At 48.5% G+C, this 17,260-nt stretch overlaps 2 protein-coding genes and 1 long non-coding RNA gene across 9 annotated transcripts in view; 1 reads left to right on the top strand and 2 right to left on the bottom strand.

Annotated features, from left to right (window-relative positions):
* LIMK2 (LIM domain kinase 2) overlaps positions 1–4,239 on the top strand; it is a 59,987-nt gene extending 55,748 nt beyond the window's left edge. For all 5 annotated transcript variants that reach the window (XM_060612652.2, XM_060612653.3, XM_060612656.2 and 2 more), the window contains one exon: positions 2,472–4,239. In XM_060612652.2, coding sequence (XP_060468635.2) covers positions 2,472–2,616 — 145 coding nt within the window. In that variant the 3' untranslated portion in view covers positions 2,617–4,239. The remainder of the gene's footprint in view (positions 1–2,471) is intronic.
* LOC144613890 (uncharacterized) lies at positions 441–906 on the bottom strand. The gene is made up of 2 exons (XR_013551333.2): positions 827–906; positions 441–579 (listed from the first exon to the last, which is right to left on the bottom strand). It is a non-coding gene; the product is annotated as an uncharacterized LOC144613890 (long non-coding RNA).
* A 1,140-nt stretch (positions 4,240–5,379) lies between the features above and the next one.
* Positions 5,380–16,835, bottom strand: PIK3IP1 (phosphoinositide-3-kinase interacting protein 1). Of its 3 annotated transcripts, XM_060612666.3 has the most exons (7): positions 16,631–16,835; positions 15,735–15,755; positions 15,495–15,614; positions 15,289–15,408; positions 14,145–14,345; positions 13,974–14,052; positions 5,380–7,107 (listed from the first exon to the last, which is right to left on the bottom strand). In XM_060612666.3, exons 1-7 carry the CDS (start codon positions 16,698–16,700, stop codon positions 6,903–6,905), a joined length of 816 nt encoding a protein of 271 aa, XP_060468649.1. In that variant the 5' UTR covers positions 16,701–16,835; the 3' UTR covers positions 5,380–6,902. The 3 variants fall into 3 exon arrangements, with proteins under 3 accessions (XP_060468649.1, XP_060468650.1, XP_060468648.1); XM_060612667.3 differs by lacking the exon at positions 15,735–15,755; XM_060612665.3 differs by having other exon boundaries at positions 15,495–15,755; positions 16,631–16,833.
* Positions 16,836–17,260: the final 425 nt, after the last annotated feature.

The following is a 17,260-nucleotide window of genomic DNA, read 5'->3' as shown; positions in this document are numbered from 1 at the left end:
ACTGCCAGGAAGGAGCCTGAGGTAGGGACCAAACTCATGAATCGTGAGATCATGATCTTAGCTGAAGTCGGATGTTTAACTGACTGAGCCACCCCTCAAAGAGAAGTTTTATATTTTGCCCTGCAAAAAATGTACTACCCAGTCTTCCCATTTATCATTTTTGTTGACTATGTGAAATTCACTTAAGATATAGTCTGAACATATAATATACATAATATAGATATTCAGGTTTTTCCAGTTTCTCCTTACAATAGGTATTACTATAGTGAGCATCTTTATTCATTTAACTAATTTTTTCCTTTAAAGAAATATTTTTTAAATGACCTTTATTTATCTCAGGTTATAGTTTTCATTATTACCCTGGTTGTTTTCAAGTTTGTACATTAGAAAACTAGAATCTATACTTTTTTCTGCTCTCAAAAATCCTGTTTCTTTAAAAAAAAAAAAAAACAAATTCAAGCATTACTAAAATATATAGCACAGGAAGTATACATTTTCTATTATCTACTAACCAGTGTGCTCCCCAGCACTCCTCACTCTCCTGCTCCATCCCCTCAAGATAACCAGTTGGCGGGGCGCCTGGGTGGCTCAGTCGGTTGAGCGTCCGACTTCGGCTCAGGTCATGATCTCACGGTCCGTGAGTTCGAGCCCCGCGTCAGGCTCTGGGCTGACAGCTCACAGCCTGGAGCCCGTTTCAGATTCTGTGCCTCCCTCTCTCTCTGACCCTCCCCCATTCATGCTCTGTCTCTCTCTGTCTCAAAAATAAATAAACGTTAAAAAAAAAAAAATTTTTTTTTTAAAAAAAGATAACCAGTTGGCACATAACCTTTATTTTAAAATGATTTCCAGGTAGCACCTGGGTAAGTGTCTGACTTCAAGCGCAGGTCATGATCTCACAGTTTGTGGGTTCAAGCCCCACAATCGGGCTCTGTGCTGACAGCTAGGAGCCTGGAGCCTGCTTCAGATTCTGTGTCTCCCTCTCTCTCTGCTCCTCCCCTTCTCGTGTTATCTCTTTCTCAAAAATAAATACATTAAAAAAAATTGTTTTTAATAAAAAATAAAATGGTTTTCAAGGTCCAGTTTAGAGTTGGGATTTGCTGGTGGGAGGCTTTACATTTTGTTCCTACATGGGCCAAAGGACTGCAGTCCTTCACTAACATCAGAGTAAGACCATGAGGAGAAAATGTAAAGCTACACAGTATTTGTTTGCTAATATCCTTTCCTAGTCATTCTAAATGTCTGTGTTTAAGTCACTCAAAAAATATTGACTGAGTGCCTACCATGTGTTAGACACTGTCCTGAACACTGGAGTGAACAAAGCAAAGGTGCCTGCTCTCCTAGAACTCACATTCTAATAAGAAGAGATGATAAACAATAGATAGAATAAACTTCACTGAACAAAAGAAAGTGACAAATAGTATGGGGAAAAGAGCAGAGCTGAGGAAAGAGGATGTGTAGGGTAAAAGTTGTAATTAAAAAAAAATTTTTTTTTTAATTTTTTTTTTTTAACGTTTATCTATTATCGAGAGAGAGAGACAGAGCATGAGCATGGGAGGGGCAGAGAGGGGGGAGACAGAGAATTCGAAGGAGGCTCCAGGCTGTGAGCTGTCAGCACACAGCCCGACGTGGGGCTCAAACCACGAGATCATTGGCCTGAGCCGAAGTCAGACACTTAACCAACTGAGCCACCCAGGCACCCCTAAAAAATTTTTTAATGTTTATTTTTGAGAGAGAAACAGACGTGAGTGGGGTAGGGGCAGAGAGAGCAGGAAGACAGAATCCAAAGCAAGCTCCAGGCTCCGAGCTGACAGCAGAGAGCCCGATGGGGGGCTTGAACCACAAACTGCGAGATCATGACCTGAGTCGAAGTCAGATGCTTAACTGACTGAGCCACCCAGGCACCTGTAAGTTGTAATTTTAAATACGGTGGTGAGAGTGAGTGGGCCCCGCTGAGAAGGTGATAAGACGGTTAAACAAAAACATGGAGGAGGTGGAGTAAGCCTGAGCTGTCTTAGGGTTCCAGGGCAGCTAAACTGTTTCCATAGTACTGGGAACCCAGTGTTTGTTTTCCCTTTGGGAAGAGCTGGTGAGTCTGTGAAATGTCCTTTCCTGAGCAGATCTATTGATGTGAAGACAGTATAAGGACTGGAAAGAATCTTTAAAAAGGCACTTAAAATTATTGCATTTTCTCCAAGACATGAGAGGAGCTTTTTTTCTCCTGGACTTTCTTTTTTTAAGCTACCCCTTTGAGCAAGTCCAGCCTTTTCACAGTATTATCTCCCATCTTCACAACAACCCTACACAATAGCAGTAACATTATATCCCCATTTCCTGCAGAGGCACAGGTTAAGGGGCTTGCCCAAGGTCACACAACTAGGAAGTGGTTGAGATGCAGGCCTGGGTGCCTTTCACACCACCCCGTGGCCCTGTCCGTGTCTCACCTGCCTCTGACTCGCCCCTTTTCTTTCTAGACCGGCATTCTCAAAACTGGAGGACTCCTTTGAGGCTCTCTCCCTGTATCTGGGGGAGCTGGGCATCCCACTGCCTGCAGAGCTGGAAGAGCTGGACCACACTGTGAGCATGCAGTATGGCCTGACCCGGGACTCACCTCCCTAGCCTTGGCCCAGCCCCCTGCAGGGGGGCGTTCTGCAGCCACCATTGCCCCCTCTGCGCCCCATCTCTGCTGTGGGCAGGGCTGTCCAGGCTTCCTGTGGATTGGCGGCTTATTCAGAAGCAGAACAAGCCATCCCTACTACCTCCCCAGGAGGCCAGCGGGTGCAGCACCAGGAAACACATCACAGGTTTGGGGTTCTGGTTACTGTCTGTAAATCCAACACTCACCTGAAAGCTGTGAAGAAAGAAAAAAAAGAAAAAGAAAAGCCTGGCCCATGGGCTGGGGGAATCTGTTACTGATGACCACTCGGGAGCTCCCTGGCAGTGTGATTCTGGGAGGCTGTTGCTTACACTAATCAGTGTGACCTGGACCTGCTGGGCAGGATTCCAGGGTGAACCTGCCTGTGGGCTCTGAAGTCTCTGGTCGCACTGGATACAGGAGGACTTTAAGGGGGAGTATGGATGAGAGAGAGACTGGTGGCCAGGTGGCTATCCAAGGATGTGAAATGACAGTGGTGCTACCCCCCTTCCACCCCATGCCTCGCCCCCCTAGGGTTAGGGTTAGTTTGTGGTGGAACTGGCCAGGAGTCAGGGAAAGGCTAGTTTCTACTCATCTCCCAGGCCTAGGGGCCACATCAGTGTGAGGGGGAGCTTCCGCCTCATGTTCACAAACTACCGCTCTTGCTGAGAGCTCCTGGGCTTTTCTGCCTACAACAAGCACTCACCCACAAGTGCAGGAAGAGGCTAGGGGCTAGAAAGGGGCCCTGTCTTCTAGAAAGCCCATATCCTGGCTGCTGTCATTCATAGCCTGGTGGGCACCTCAGTCAGAAGCCCAAGACATATAGCTTAGTGTTAGATGGGTTCTGGAGGATTGTGTGGCTTGCCACAGGCTCAGTGTATAAGCCAAGGGAGTGGGAATCTCAGCAGTCTCTTGGTCTTGTCCTTGTGGCAACCACTGCTCACTCTTCACTATGCCTGGTCCAGGCAGCAACCTAGGCAGGAAGAGGTGGTGGCAGAGCTCCAGAGCTGGGATGCTGGAGGAGACCACTCCCTGAGCTGGCCTTTCTGGCTTCTACCTCCCTTGTTGGTTGGCCCAGCTCACTAGCTCCTGGCTGTATCTTCCTGACACAGCTGATGGGTGCTGAAAAGCCCCAGAGGCACCCTCCACCTTGGCTTCCAGAGCTCCAGGGACTCTTCAACACAAATAGATTTGCCTCCTGTGAGCTTGCACCATATTTAACAAATTGGGAATGGGTTTGGGACATTACTGCAATGTGTGGTGGTTGTTTTGGGGATGGGGGAGGTGGTGGTGGGGAGTGATCCAAGAGAGTGGTTGATGTTAAAACTATTTTGTTGCTGTATCTGTTGGGTGATATGTGAAATATTGTACATAGACCTGATAAATTGTGGGATTAGATGTCATCTCTGGACAGAGTTTACCTGCTATATAGACCATACTTAATGTGTGGAGTGTGCAAGCTTGCTGTAGGATTGAGCCCTGGCTCCCAGCAGCCCTAAGTCAGCATTTTGTGGCTGGTTGTGCCTCAGTTGTCCCCAGCAAGCATGGGAGTGGTGGGCCCACGATGGGCCGTTGAACAGACCAAATAAATTAAGCAGTTAACATAACTGATGATACGGAGAGTGAGAAAGTGACTTGGGGCTTGGCTCAGCAGGAGGAGGGTACATGTGGAGGGTCTGCTGGCCACTTTCAGGCCCCACCCTGTGACTCCCCATAGCAGGAGTTCTCACACACACCCAAACTCTAATCCCCTCTTATATAGACACTAACCTGCTCCAGAGAACATGCACATCCCACCTGAGGCAACCCAGTCCTTCAAGCAGGTCTGACTCTCACTTCCCAGCCAAGTGCTTCCCTTGGGTCCATATACTTCCACTCTCTGATGCATGTACACTCCTATAAGCCTGGATATCCTCCCTGCAGGGTTGGGTGCCACCTTCATAAAGGGAAGAAATGAATGCAAGTCACCTCCACACCTTGTGTTTTCCTATAAATGCTTGAGAGAAGACCTATTCTTCTACACATGGGAGATGTGAAGCATTGGGCAGGATATTATCTGCCTAGTGGGATCCTGGACACAGTACAAATCCATATACCCTTAAGTTCAACTTAAGGACAGACTCCAATTCCTGACAAAACTGATATTCTAGGGTGCCCCTTATTTGTAGAACTACAGAGCAATGTCTAGGCATGGACAGAGATCACCCTGGGTATTCCTAGAGGCAGAGAACATGTTGTTGAAATCTTGTGCTGAAAGTCCTGTTGGTAACTTCTTCTAGAGCTCTAGGAGTTCCACTCCACTCCCCTCACCCCACCCCACCCCCCTCCCTCACCATCCCCAGGGGCCTTTCTCCGCTCAGAGCTGCTTCCTGCATCCCAAGGACCCAGCCCACTCTGCACATCCATCCTCCCCTTTTGCTGCTGCAGCACCACCAATCACACCTGTCTCCAGCCCCTGCCAACAGCTGCCTGGATGTTCATTTGAACTACCTCCACCTTGGGAAAAATGGTGAAGGGGAGAGGATTTGCAGTGACCAAACCAGCATACCCATCTTTCCTGCAGCTTCAACCTGAGTGATTCCTGGTGATGACAGAACAGAGGCAACAGTTACACACCACTCACTTGCCATCTCCCAGTCACAGGGCCAGAGTTAATGAGGGAAAGCCAGAGCTTGCCACACAGGTATGGACAAGGTAACTAAAAACTTCCAGCTTAGCGGAGGAATGTTCTTGCACCCCATAAAAACTTGGTGATACACAGCTTTTTGTTTTTTTAATTTATACAAGTCAAATGCAGAGCAATTTACTGCACTTTATATGCAGGTATCAGAATGAGGTATATAAAACATGTACACAGAGAAATGCTTTTATAGAAAAGTAGAAACCAGTAATGTACTGTTCTTTTCTTCAGCATCACTAACACCAAGGGACCCATGAGGCCTAGGCCCCTCAGCAAACCACTCCCAGGAATAGTCTGCTGAAGAGAATGGGCCCCTCTAAGCCCCCTTTCCACATGGGGCAGTGGAAGGAAGCTCTGGGTAGGGAGCACTGCTAAGGCCTCCAAGTGTGACATCAGGACTTGGAGGCCCTGCTGAGCCATTGGCTCGGTGAAGCACAGTGCTGTGGAGAAATGTTCCTTTCCTCTCAGCCATGCCTATGCTCTATGACCTTAGGCATCACTTTCCCCCTCTGGGTCCCTGTGTCCAAAAGGCTTGAGGAACCCTAAGGTCCCTTCCAATGGTTCTGATTGTTTTACAAGTTAGGGGTTGTGAGCCTAGCCATACTACCCTCACAGGAATGCATTAGCCTGGAGGCCACAGAGCCACCTGCAAACTCAAGCCACTGCAGGTGCAAGCCCTGAAGCACTTTATTACCTTGCCTCTGAGCTTAGTTTCTGAGTTAACCTCTCAGAAGCAGCTCACAAGGCCCCACAGTGTAATTCCCATAGGTTAGTTGGCTGATGTCTTACCTCTGCAAAATGAAAAGAGGTCAATGTCCACCCTGAACAGACTGTCTAGGGTTCCCCAGGTCCCCCTCGAGTCCTGTGGCCTAAGGCAGCCATAGATCCTTCTCTACCTTCTTCCCAAGTGGAATGTTCAGTGCGATTCTTCCCTTCCTTTCCTTTCAAAACAGGAAGAGTCCCTGGGCCCAGGGCCAGCCCACAGTTATCAAGGCACATCACTGCTAGCAAGCTGGAGCACCCCCCAGGAGCCTCCAGCCTAGATCCCATTCTCAACCCATAGTTTTGACTTTTGTACAAATTCATTTCTGGTTCTCAAAGTCAGTAGGGAGTTCCATCCCAAATATTTTAAAAACTATATTTTTGAAATACTGCCTCCTCATCTGTCTGTCCCGAACTATGGATAACAGTATGCGCCACTCAAGCACACGGAGAACAAACAGAAAGGCAGAGACTGAGGCCATCTTAGATAATAAAGCACAGAGGAGCCTGGGGGAGCTCCTTGCCTGTCCCTGGTTCAGATCCAGGGCACAAGCAATGTTTGGAAGCCCTTGTCAGCAGCATTGCTGTGGGGGCTGCCACTGTCTCCATCCACAGGCAAAACCCTGCTCCAAGGGATGGAGGAGGAGCATTGGTAGGACCCTACCCAGACTTGCCCTCAGCACACCACCTGCTTCTGTTTTAGAATTAAGAAAACAAAAAGTCGAGGGAGGATTTTAACCACAACAAAAAGTGTAGATCCTCCCAGCTGAAGGAGAGTAGGATGTCCTGCACCAGTGTCTGCATGGGCTCTTGCCCATTGTTGGCAGCTCAGGCCCCAGGAGTGCCTGCCTGGCCCATGAGAGGGGCACTGCCCTCCTGAAGGTCCACTGGAGTCTGGTTGGTGTGGACCACAATAGTCTTCTCATCCACGATCTCACAGGTAGGATTGGTGAAGGCAGACAAGGGCAGGGTGATTCGCTGCATCTCCCTCTCACACACACGCTGGTCATGCTGCTCTTTCAGGTCCTTCCCCCTGGCAGGAAAAGAGGTAAGCATTGAGGCTGTGCCTCCTGAATGGCTTTGCTCATTAAATAGCATTGCTGCGCTCAGGCAGGGGCTGAGGCTAACCATGGTCAGCAATTCAGTAGCTGAGGTATAAGATTTCCATTTTGCCCTGACACGAAGTTCTTACACCTCTGGTCTCTGCTTCCTCATCTGTAAAATGGGTGTGTAGCAGCCTGAATCTCAGACAGCTGCAGACAGGCTCAATGAAGATAATGTATAGAAGAGAGACTCTTAAGATAACGATTTTGTTCTTTAAGCCCAGGGCTCCAAGAGACCCAGAGAACCATCTCAGTCCTAACCCATAAAGTTGTGCAGAAAACTGACCTGTTCTGAGACAGCTGTCTTGTCCTAAAGTGCTGGAAGGTGTGAGCCCTGGCTGGAAATAAGGACTGTCCCTAGCCCACACAGTGGGCAAAAGGGACTGAGGGCTATTCAGGTCAGTGGGAAACAATGAGACAATGATCATCAGACACCTTTAGGCTCACACATCTTTGAATTCTCATGGTGCTTAATGACTCAATTAGGCCATGGTGTTGCCCCATTTTACTCAAATGGAGTGCTTACTCCATGCTAAGGATGATGTGTACCTTACCACACTTCATCCTTGGCTAAACCCTAAGAATTAGGTCTTACCATTCATTTTACAGATGAGGAAACAGCTCGGAGAAGTGAAAGAATTCTCCAATAACATAATGGGCTCAAACCCAAGTCTGCTGGACTCCAACTAATATTCAGAGAAGTTCTGAACCGATCAGAGTCACCCCAAAGAAACAGTGGCACAGGAACTCAAACCCAGTCTTCTGGCTGCACATGTAGGGTCCTTCCCACTGGCCTGGATTACCCCTGTTGCAGGCTGAAGGGTTTGGTGAGTGCCTAACACACTGCATACCACAACCAGCACCCAGGACCCAGATCTGGGTCCACACTAACATACTCTGAAGCCACAACTAGAAACATGGGCTCAACTGTCACGGGAAATCTTTCTGGAAGGAGCCCACCCCAAAGAGGCCTTGAAACTGACAGCTGATGGATGACTAGGTGAAAGAAAAGAAGCCTACTTCAGACCTCAGGAAGATAACTGAGATCAGATGGATTACATATTCATCATGGTATAAGGTGCAATGACAAGTTTCCAGAGACTGGAGAACAGTATTGAGAAAACAGCAGGGCCTGGAGGGGCCTGGGAGCTGCACAGGTGCCTCAGAACTGTCTTTAAATCAACCAGTTTTCTTGTATTCTAGTACCAGCTCAGCCTTGGCTGTGTGACACCCGGCAAAAGAGCTTTGCTGAGCCTTGGTTTCCTCATCTATGAAAGGGGGACAGTATCTGCCTCAAAATAACAATGAATGTGAATGCATTTTGAAAACACTGGAACTGCTGTAAAACTCACAGAGGAGATTATTATGATTTGCCCTGAATATGACTTGACTCACCAAGCAATGTTATCTTAATATGGTTTCCCAAGGAAACTCCTACTGACCAGCCAAGGCAATTATTGTTTATGTGACCTCAGCAACTCCCCTCCTCTCTGGGCCTTAATTTTATCATTTTTAAAACAAGGAGTTGGACTTGATAACCTCCAAGGCCCCTGATATTCTAGATGATCCCTCATATGAGATATGCTCTGATTCCCTGATTCTCATCGTAAGGTCACAGAAGACAAATTTGTGAGTCACCCTAGGTGACTGAGTTTTTTGCATGTGCAACCCTGAGCACTTGCCCCATCCTTATCATTTGTCTCTACTGGACACCACCAACTCCTGCAGCAGAATAACCCCCAGAGCACTCCAAAAAGGAAATGGAGGGACCTGGGAAGACAGTTGTCTGGACCAAGTGCATCCCCACTCAGCCTAAGATTCACTTTGCCCTTGGGCACTGCTCATCAGTTACAGCTGCCACTACAGAAGGAAACACTTTCCTCCATAATAAAAGGCCAGATTCTTCAAGGTTGCCTATGTAGGTCTGGGTTTAACTTTATTAAGGGAGCCCTCAAGCCAGCAGAAGGCCAAGTGGCAATTAACAAAAGAGGTGGAGTATGCAAGTCTCCTTTGCCAGGGCCTGAATTTCAAACTCTAAAGGGCTAAAGGAAGAGATAAAGTGAGAACTCATACATCCGGAGTGCCTACTAAGGTGCCAGGAAATGACCTTCCCATTACCCAGGATGAGAAGAGCTACCTATGCACCTACTGGATGCCATGCACTTTATACATGTACCATTTCCACACTAACTTTGCAAGATAGTTTTATCCACATTTTATAGACAAACTGAGGCTTTGGAGTTGTCCTGCTTTCCTCAGCTACCTTTTTTTTTTTTTTTAATGTTTTTATTTATTCTTGAGATAGAGACAGAGCATGTGCAGGGGAAGGGCAGAGAGAGAGGGAGACACAGAATCCAAAGCAGACTCCAGGCTCTGAGCTGTCAGCACAGAGCCTGACGTGGGGCTCAAACTCACGGACTGTGAGATCATGACCTGAGCTGAAGTTGGACACTTAACCAACTGAGCCACCCAGGCGCCCCTACCTTTTTTTTTTTTTTTTTTAAGTTTATTTTGAGAGAGAGTGCACGCATGTGGTGGAGGAGCAAAGAGAGAGGTAGAGAGAATCCTAATGAGGCTCCACACTCAGCATGGAGCCCAATGCAGGGCTTGATCCCATGACCACAAGATCGTGACCTGAGCTGACATCAAGAGGGGGATGCTTAACTGACTGAGCCACCCAGGTGCCCCCCTCAGCTACCTCCTTTACCAAGCATCTGGCTGTGGCCACCTATTGATAATGGTCAGGATGCATCATCATAAACAAGTCTTTAGGGGGAAAAAAATCAATTCATATTAATGGAGCAGAGCAGGACTGGAAGAACAGTCAGGGTAAAGGAAGGAGATGCTGGGATTCATCTGGATTACAGTCTCATCCATTTACAAGCCTCAAAACACACCCAACCCCACAGGCCTCCTGTTAATGGTGCCTATGAGTCCTGGAGATGCAGAGGATGTCCCCAGCTCCTTTTAAGATCTGAGGCCACCAGGCCTGCTGCACTGACCATCAAACAGCTCAGCCCCTTCTTATGACTTTTTTTTGCGGGGGGGGGGGCGTGGGGGGGGGGGATAGGGGGCAGGCTGTTGTCTGGCAGCCAAGATAGAACAAAAGGTTTATTCACTGACTCAGCTCCTCCTAAAGGGGTGGAGTGGTGTTGACTTACAGTTTTTCCCTTGCCTTTTTATCAGAAAATAAATGCTCCCTCTGGATAGCACAGACACTGCACTTAGGGCAGGGAGAGGGAGCTGCAGACTGGCTGGCTGAGTCTTGTAGCCTAGACAACCGTGACAAAGACCCGACAGGCTGAGCCCTCACCCACACCCACCTGCCATCCTTATTCCCCTGAGAGGAAGCCTGGTTCCTGCTTGCCCTTCCCAGCCAGGGGAAAGCTCCATCCCATTAGCCTCATGGTCTTTGGCAGAGTTCAGGGGTTACAGTAATTCTATCCATGACTGCCCCAGGGCCAGAGACAGCAAGCGTGGATGGAGCTGCTGCCCACATCTGACATCCTCTTTGGAGTGACAGAGACACCCCAGACTTTCTTCAGGCAACACAGTTTCTTCCAATTATTCTTTTCACTGTTTGCCCAGTTGAAAGCAGTGCTATACCACACTGCTACTCAGGAAAAGTTCCTCAAGGCAGCTAAGGCTATGAACACAAAACCTATGTCCAACTATACTGTCTAATTTCATCCTCACAACAAACCTGTATGGTATCTATTAGGATTAGAGATGGGAAGGCAGATGCAGAAAGGTTAAATCATTTATTTAAGCAAACAGCAGAACTAGGATTTGAACCCGTACTGTCTGCAGCCACCAACAGGTAATATTGCCTTTTTAGGAAATATTAGAACTGAGAGGATCATCATATCCAACCTCCTACCTTTGCACTTTTTACAGATGAGGAACATAAATTACTTGTCCAATGTTGTACCCAGAATTGATGGCAGTTGCAGAACTAGATCCTGGTTCTTTTGACTTATAAGTCCAGTTATTTTATTTTGAAAGTTTCCATTTTTCCTAATATCCTTTGCAATTCAAATTTGCAGGACACTGCTGAGCCTCGCTGAGCTTTTGGGAGATATTGTTAATCCTTGCACACATCTTACTGGCTGTGTAGCCTGGATGTGGCACTTAACTCTTCTAGGTCTCAGCAGCTCACTGTTAAAACAGTATAAAAAGTGATCCTTCTAGTGTGGTCATGAGACTTGGGCCAGATGATCAGGGAAGAGCATTCAGTAGAGCCCTATTTGTTTAAAAAGCATGCAACAGAGGCGCCTGGATGGCTCAGTCGGTTAAGCGTCCAACTTCAGCTCAGGGCATGATCTCACGGTTCATGGGTTCAAGCCCCATTTCAGGCTCTGGGCTGACAGCTCAGCCTGGAGCCTGCTTTGGATTCTGTGTCTCCCTCACTCTCTGCCCCTCCCCCACTCACACTCTGTCTCTCTCTCTCTGTCAAAAATAAGTAAACATAAAAATAAATAAAAATAAAAAGCATGCAATAAATGTTGGCTGCTATTATTATCTAACATGATTGGTGTCCTACTGCTTATATTTAATACTTATGATAATCTTGGGTGGGTGGGTATGGGTGCATGGAGGGGGCATATATCCCTATTCAATAGTCAAGAAACGGAGGTGAAGAGGAATGACCAAACCTATACACAACAGCTCTTTCCAGGACACTCTGTTCTCTGACTTTGGAGAGAGATGGGAGCTGAGAGCTTGCCTCTAGACCACATGCGGTTTCCTGTTATAGTCTGTTCTCAGAGCACTTTTGCTGAGGAAAGGGGTGGACCGGTAGTTAGTGACAGGGAGTCTGGTGACTTGGTGCCTTGCCCTGAGTTTACAGGATAGTAAATGCTAGGCTTCAGGGCAGTCCTATGACAGCCTAAAGAAGCAAATTTAGAAGAAAAAAAGGCCTGGCTTCCTCACTGCACATGAGAATTGAGCTCAGAATTAAGAACATTTAAGTCAGTTCAAATACCTGGAGGCCTGGAAACCGTCACAAGATTGGAGTAAAGCCATACTCTATCCAGTGGCTGAGTTAAGAGGAAATATTTCAAAGGCTAAACTCAGCCAACAGGTTTAGGTCTGATTATGACTTGTAGGCCAAGGCTACCACATCATTTCCTCTAACTCTCTGAATGAACAAACAGGTGTCCCTGGACCTGCCATGTTAACCATCCCACTGAGGGCAACAGCCTTGGAATGGAAGTCAAGAGACCCTCTTAGGTCAATTCTTATTCTCTTTGAACCTCTGCTCCCTGAATCATAGAAAATCAGAGAAGAAACAAGGTCTCAGAGAGTGCTAGTACAGTACTCACATTTTACAGAAAAGAAAAAAACAACTATTATTTACTGACCACTTACTATCTGCTACACACTGAGCTAAGCAATCACATGCCTTAGCTACAGCAGTGCTCTGCAGTAGGAAATAGAAGCAACTTGCCCAAAGTCACACAGCTAGTGACAGGACTAAGACTTGGCTCCACCAAATGCTAGGTGTGTGACCTCAGGCAAGGTACGTATCATCTCTTGCCTCAGTTTCCTAACATGTAAACTGGTTTCCTAACGTGTAAATAACAGCATTTACCTCATAAGATAAAGTGTGAGGTAACCATAAAAAATTAAATTAAATTATGGTAATCATAATACCATAAGGGTGATTGTGTGAACTGAATTAAAGCATGCAAATTGCTTGAAGCAGGGTCTGGCATATGGTTAGTGTTCAGTTTCTTGTTATTGTTGTTGTTGTTATTCTTACCCACTATTTCACCCTTTTCATCTGTAAAATGAGCAGGTTGACTACACTGTCTCTAAGGACACCCCAGGTTTATTTAATGCTGGGTGATCCATTGGGGCTGTGAACTCACAGCACTTACCACTGGAAAATGCAGGCCACCATGTCACATCCCTTTTAGGAAGCCTTCTCAGACCTCAGAAGAGACATATCAAAGCACTCGGGGCTAGAAGTCAAATCCCCTGATTTTGCCCAGAACGGCAAATAATTTTCCCAGAACAAGCCAGCACTGTAAAAATGAATGCAACTCTGGCTTATCATGCACCCATCACTGACTTTGAGAGCCTTTTCCACATGATATTTCAGGGGCCCTCTCAAAATGAGCATTCCTCCTCCTGTTGTCCCAGCCACAGGTCAGGTCCCTGAGTTTCCCAGGAGGAGCCTCTTTGGCTTTCTCATATGTAGTGATGAGTAGCAGGTTCTATATCCTCCAGCTCATTTTTTTCCTCCTGTCCTAAATAGGAGATCCCTGCTTATGGCCCAGGAAATTCAAGCCCAAACTGTGAAAGGAGTAGCTGGGAACCTTTTCTAGTAGAATTTTATAACTCACAGAAATAATTCAATCTCTGGGACCCTGCAATGAGTGTCCAGACTGATTTCTGCAGTGCCACTCGCTTCCATACCAGGCATGTTGGATTAGACAGCAGAGAATTTGGTATCAAAAGAGTTGGGTTTGAATCTAGGTTCTGCCACTCCCAGGGAGTGTGACCTTGGGCAAGTCACTTCACCTCTCTGATGAAAGCTTCCTCATCTGTAAAATGAGGAACAAGAACTCCTACCTCACAATGCTTTTGGGTGAGGAGTAAAGACACTAAAGGAAAGGGGTTTTCTAAGGTCACCTGGTAAAGACTAGAACCAAGTCTGTACATCTTAAGCTTGTTTTCCTCTTTTAATACTTCACTTCCTTTTTGGGTATGTATGCTACAAAAAAGTCTGATTCAACTTTATGTACCTTCCTCCCGTCCTTTCAGAGGGCCCAGAAGAGAAGCTACTGACCTCTTGTAGGTGTAGCCCAAGACGATGCCAGCTCCAATGGCGATGATGATCACCATCATGGTAATGCCCAGCACATAGCCTGCCAAGGACACAAGGTCCCATTAGCCTCACCCCAGCCCATCGGCAAATATTTCTTGATGATTCGCGTAAGGATGGGTGAGGCAATCGTACCCAGGGTTCCCAGGTCTTTTTTCTCCTTGGAGTTCACCCGCACCCGCTGGCTGATCCCAATCACTGGCTGCACAGCTGCTGCCTCACTCCGGGCAGGCAGGGCGTTGGCAGGAGCGAACACCTGCACCTCATCTCCACTTGGCACTTCAGACGCCTCCTCAGTTTCTGTTGTGAAGGTTGGAGGGGACTGGGAAGTGGTCTCTGGAGGTGAAGTGTAAAATATCTCTCATTAGCGTAGCCTGAGTGAACTCCACAGCTGAAACTGTTGGGGGAGAGGGTCCACCTTAGAATGTCTGTACATACTGAAATCAATCCTTGCCCCAGGAGCAAGACCAGGTCTGATGGGGTCACACTACAGTTGGGACAAGGCAAATGTGAGGGGAAGGACATAAGAAAGAGCCTCTCCTGCCTCCCACGTCTTCATCTGTTCGAATCCTTGCCATCTTCCAAGGCCCAGCTCAGTTGCTATCTTCTCCCCTCTGCGCTAGGAAACAATCCACGACCCCTGTGAGCAGCTCACATTTACTGAGCCCACACTGCCTGCCAATCCCTATGTTATATGCTTTACATATCCCATTTAATCTAACCCTAGAGAATGGTCTTGCTGCCTCGGGAGCAACAAGCCTTCGTTCCGGAGTCTGAGAAACAGAGTCAAATCTGGACCCTGCCATTGCTTTGAATACGTCGCTAAACTTCTCTGAGGCTCAGATCCCACAACCAGCTTCTTTCCAGGAGGGACTGTGAATAGAGTGCCTTAACACACAGCATACGCTCCCCAAACGATCACTAAACGCTGAGGGAGGGGCTACCTAAGGGCGTTGAGACCCGGACTACTGTCTCGCGGGGTCCCCGAGGCTGCGCACCAGGCAGGGAGCTCGCGGCCAAGGGGTGGGGCCTCGCCTCCCACGGTTGTTTACAAGGCGTTCGCGGAGGATGAGCTCACTCAGAGACGCGGCGGCGGCCAATGGGCTTTGGGCTCTGCGGCCTGGAGACAGCCCTGGCCAATCGGGTGGCGCCGGGGCGGGGCGGGGCCGACCGGCGACGCGCGGACGCACGTGCGCAGCGGGTGTAAGGGCCGCTCCCAGGCTGCCTAACATGCTTGGGGGCTCTGGGGTCCTGAGGGCTTCGGGGTCTGGGAGGGTACCTGGGCAGTGCAGGTCCTCACAAGGCCACTTCTCGGGAGCGCCGGCCTCGCCCCTGACGTAGCACCAGGGCCCGCGCGGGTCCTGGTCCGGGTTCCGGCAATAGCTGTGGTTGCCGGTGTCTGGGAAGGGAGAGAAGGCGCCATGGGACGGGGCCAGGACCCAGACCGCGGTCGCCGCCCGCCCGCCGCCCGGGGCGGACACTCACCACCCGACGCGGGGGCAGATGCCAGGCCGCTCTGCGCCTCCAGCCAGTTGAGGCATCGGAGGCCCGGTGCTGGGGAGGGCTGGTCCGCCCGGTACAGGTGGCCGTTGTCCCAGAAGCAGCCTGTGATGAAGAGGAGCCCCCCGGACACTGAGTGGCCGGCAGGGAAGCCGAGTCTATCCCGGCTGGGCGACGCTGGGCCCGTCGGGGCCCCCCTGCCCTCACTTGGAAAACCCCACCTGCCTTGAAGGGTTGTTGTGACGCCTGAAAGAGAAGGAAGAGAAAGCGCTTCTAAAGCCCCTTGCTGGTGCCGGCCCTCAGTCATTGCTCAGACAACGTTAGCTTGTTAGCACTTCATTTCATTTCATTTCATTTTTCTTTCTTTTCTTTCTTTCCTTCCTTCCTTCCTTCCTTCCTTCCTTCCTTCCTTCCTTTCAAGCCAGAAAGCACTGCACAAGTGCAAGGGGTTGTTACTCTGGAACTTGTGGCCACTTTAGAGGAGGGTGTGGGGGAGGTCTGGGTTCGGGTTTGGAGACGTTCGGAGTTTTGGGTCGGGGGCAGCCAGCCCTGAAATTCATCTCTGTGTTGTAATTTCATGTTACATAAACTCGGGTATTCCTTTCACGGATGTGACCACACTTGGACAAGCAACACTCCCTCCCAAGAGAATTCTTCAAAAGCCTTAATTCCGTCGGGCAAAAGCCTCAAACGGAGGGAACCTGCCTCATCGCTGCCTGGATGTGACTCCAAACTCCCACTCCCCTCAGCAGGAGAGTCACAGGAAGACGCTGGGGAAGGAGGGCCTGTGCTGTAACCACCCTGTGCAAAGCCCCTGAAAAGAGTAGGACTTAGTAGGGGAGATGAACCCCAAATTCCACCCACTCATGAGCCCCAGACAAGGAAAAAGAAAAAGAAAGTGGCTACTTGCCTTTGTTCTTAATGGCAAATATGGAGCTGCAAGCCACTGACAGGGAAAGGAGAAAGAAAAAAAAAAAAAAAGCCTTCATAGGACAACAGAAACCAGCTAAAAGCTTCATTTCCTATCATCTTCCTGTGTAGCCTGGCCATGCTTAGGAAATAGGGAGCTTTACCCTTTCTACTTGATGAAGTTGCTGCAGGAAGGAAGATTGTAATCTCACCTCCAGATCCATAGGCTTCTGCTAGGAGCATGTTGCCGATGAGGAATGTTTTCACCCAGGCCAAGAGCATCCTCCTCTCCTTCGTCTTGCAGGTGACTGACCAACCAGTGCCCAACCGGGGTCCCCTTGGCGTCGGCTCTGCCTCCCAGTCCCAGCCTTGCAGTCAGACCTGCCCTTGTTATGCTCTTCTGGTAAACAGCCTCTCTTTAGAACTGGGAGCTTCCCAGCCAGCTTGCTGCAGCGAGGTGTTTTTCGGCTGAAAGGCGCCCCCTGGGTCCTAAGCCTCCTATGCCAGGCAAGATCACTAAGCCAAGAGAGAAACTCCCCCCAGAGAAGAGAGAGGCAGAGTTCAGGTTGTGTTTAGCAGAAGATCAGTTTGAGACCTACACTGACTGCATCCCCAGGGCTTTTCATCTCTTCTGTTTCCATTTGTGTGAGTACAGAAAGAGTAACTCTGCCAAGAGGCATCATTGTGGGGAGAAGGGTTTGAAATTATAGTCACAAGGGTGGACAATGTGCTAACTACACTAGTAGGAGGAATTCAAGACCACATAAGGGGCACAAAAAAGAGTATCTAGGTGGAAGTAACTCTTTATACTCATTCCTGAAAAAGAAAAAGGTCTTTTGTGG

Source organism: Panthera onca, chromosome D3 (assembly GCF_046562875.1).
Source record: "Panthera onca isolate mPanOnc1 chromosome D3, mPanOnc1 haplotype 2, whole genome shotgun sequence".
In the NCBI taxonomy this organism is placed as follows: domain Eukaryota; kingdom Metazoa; phylum Chordata; class Mammalia; order Carnivora; family Felidae; genus Panthera; species Panthera onca.
The sequence above is the reverse complement of the archived record's forward strand: the minus strand, read 5'-3'. Positions and strand labels throughout refer to the sequence as shown.

Excerpts from the sequence above, each read along its gene's own strand:
- PIK3IP1 (XM_060612665.3), bottom strand. The coding sequence starts at position 16,700 with ATGCTCTTGGCCTGGGTGAAAACATTCCTCATCGGCAACATGCTCCTA. Across the intron at positions 15,756-16,630 it reads AGAAGCCTATGGATCTGGAG|GCGTCACAACAACCCTTCAA; the intron begins GTGAGATTACAA and ends CTTCTCTTTCAG. Across the intron at positions 15,409-15,494 it reads ATCTGCCCCCGCGTCGGGTG|ACACCGGCAACCACAGCTAT; the intron begins GTGAGTGTCCGC and ends CTCCCTTCCCAG.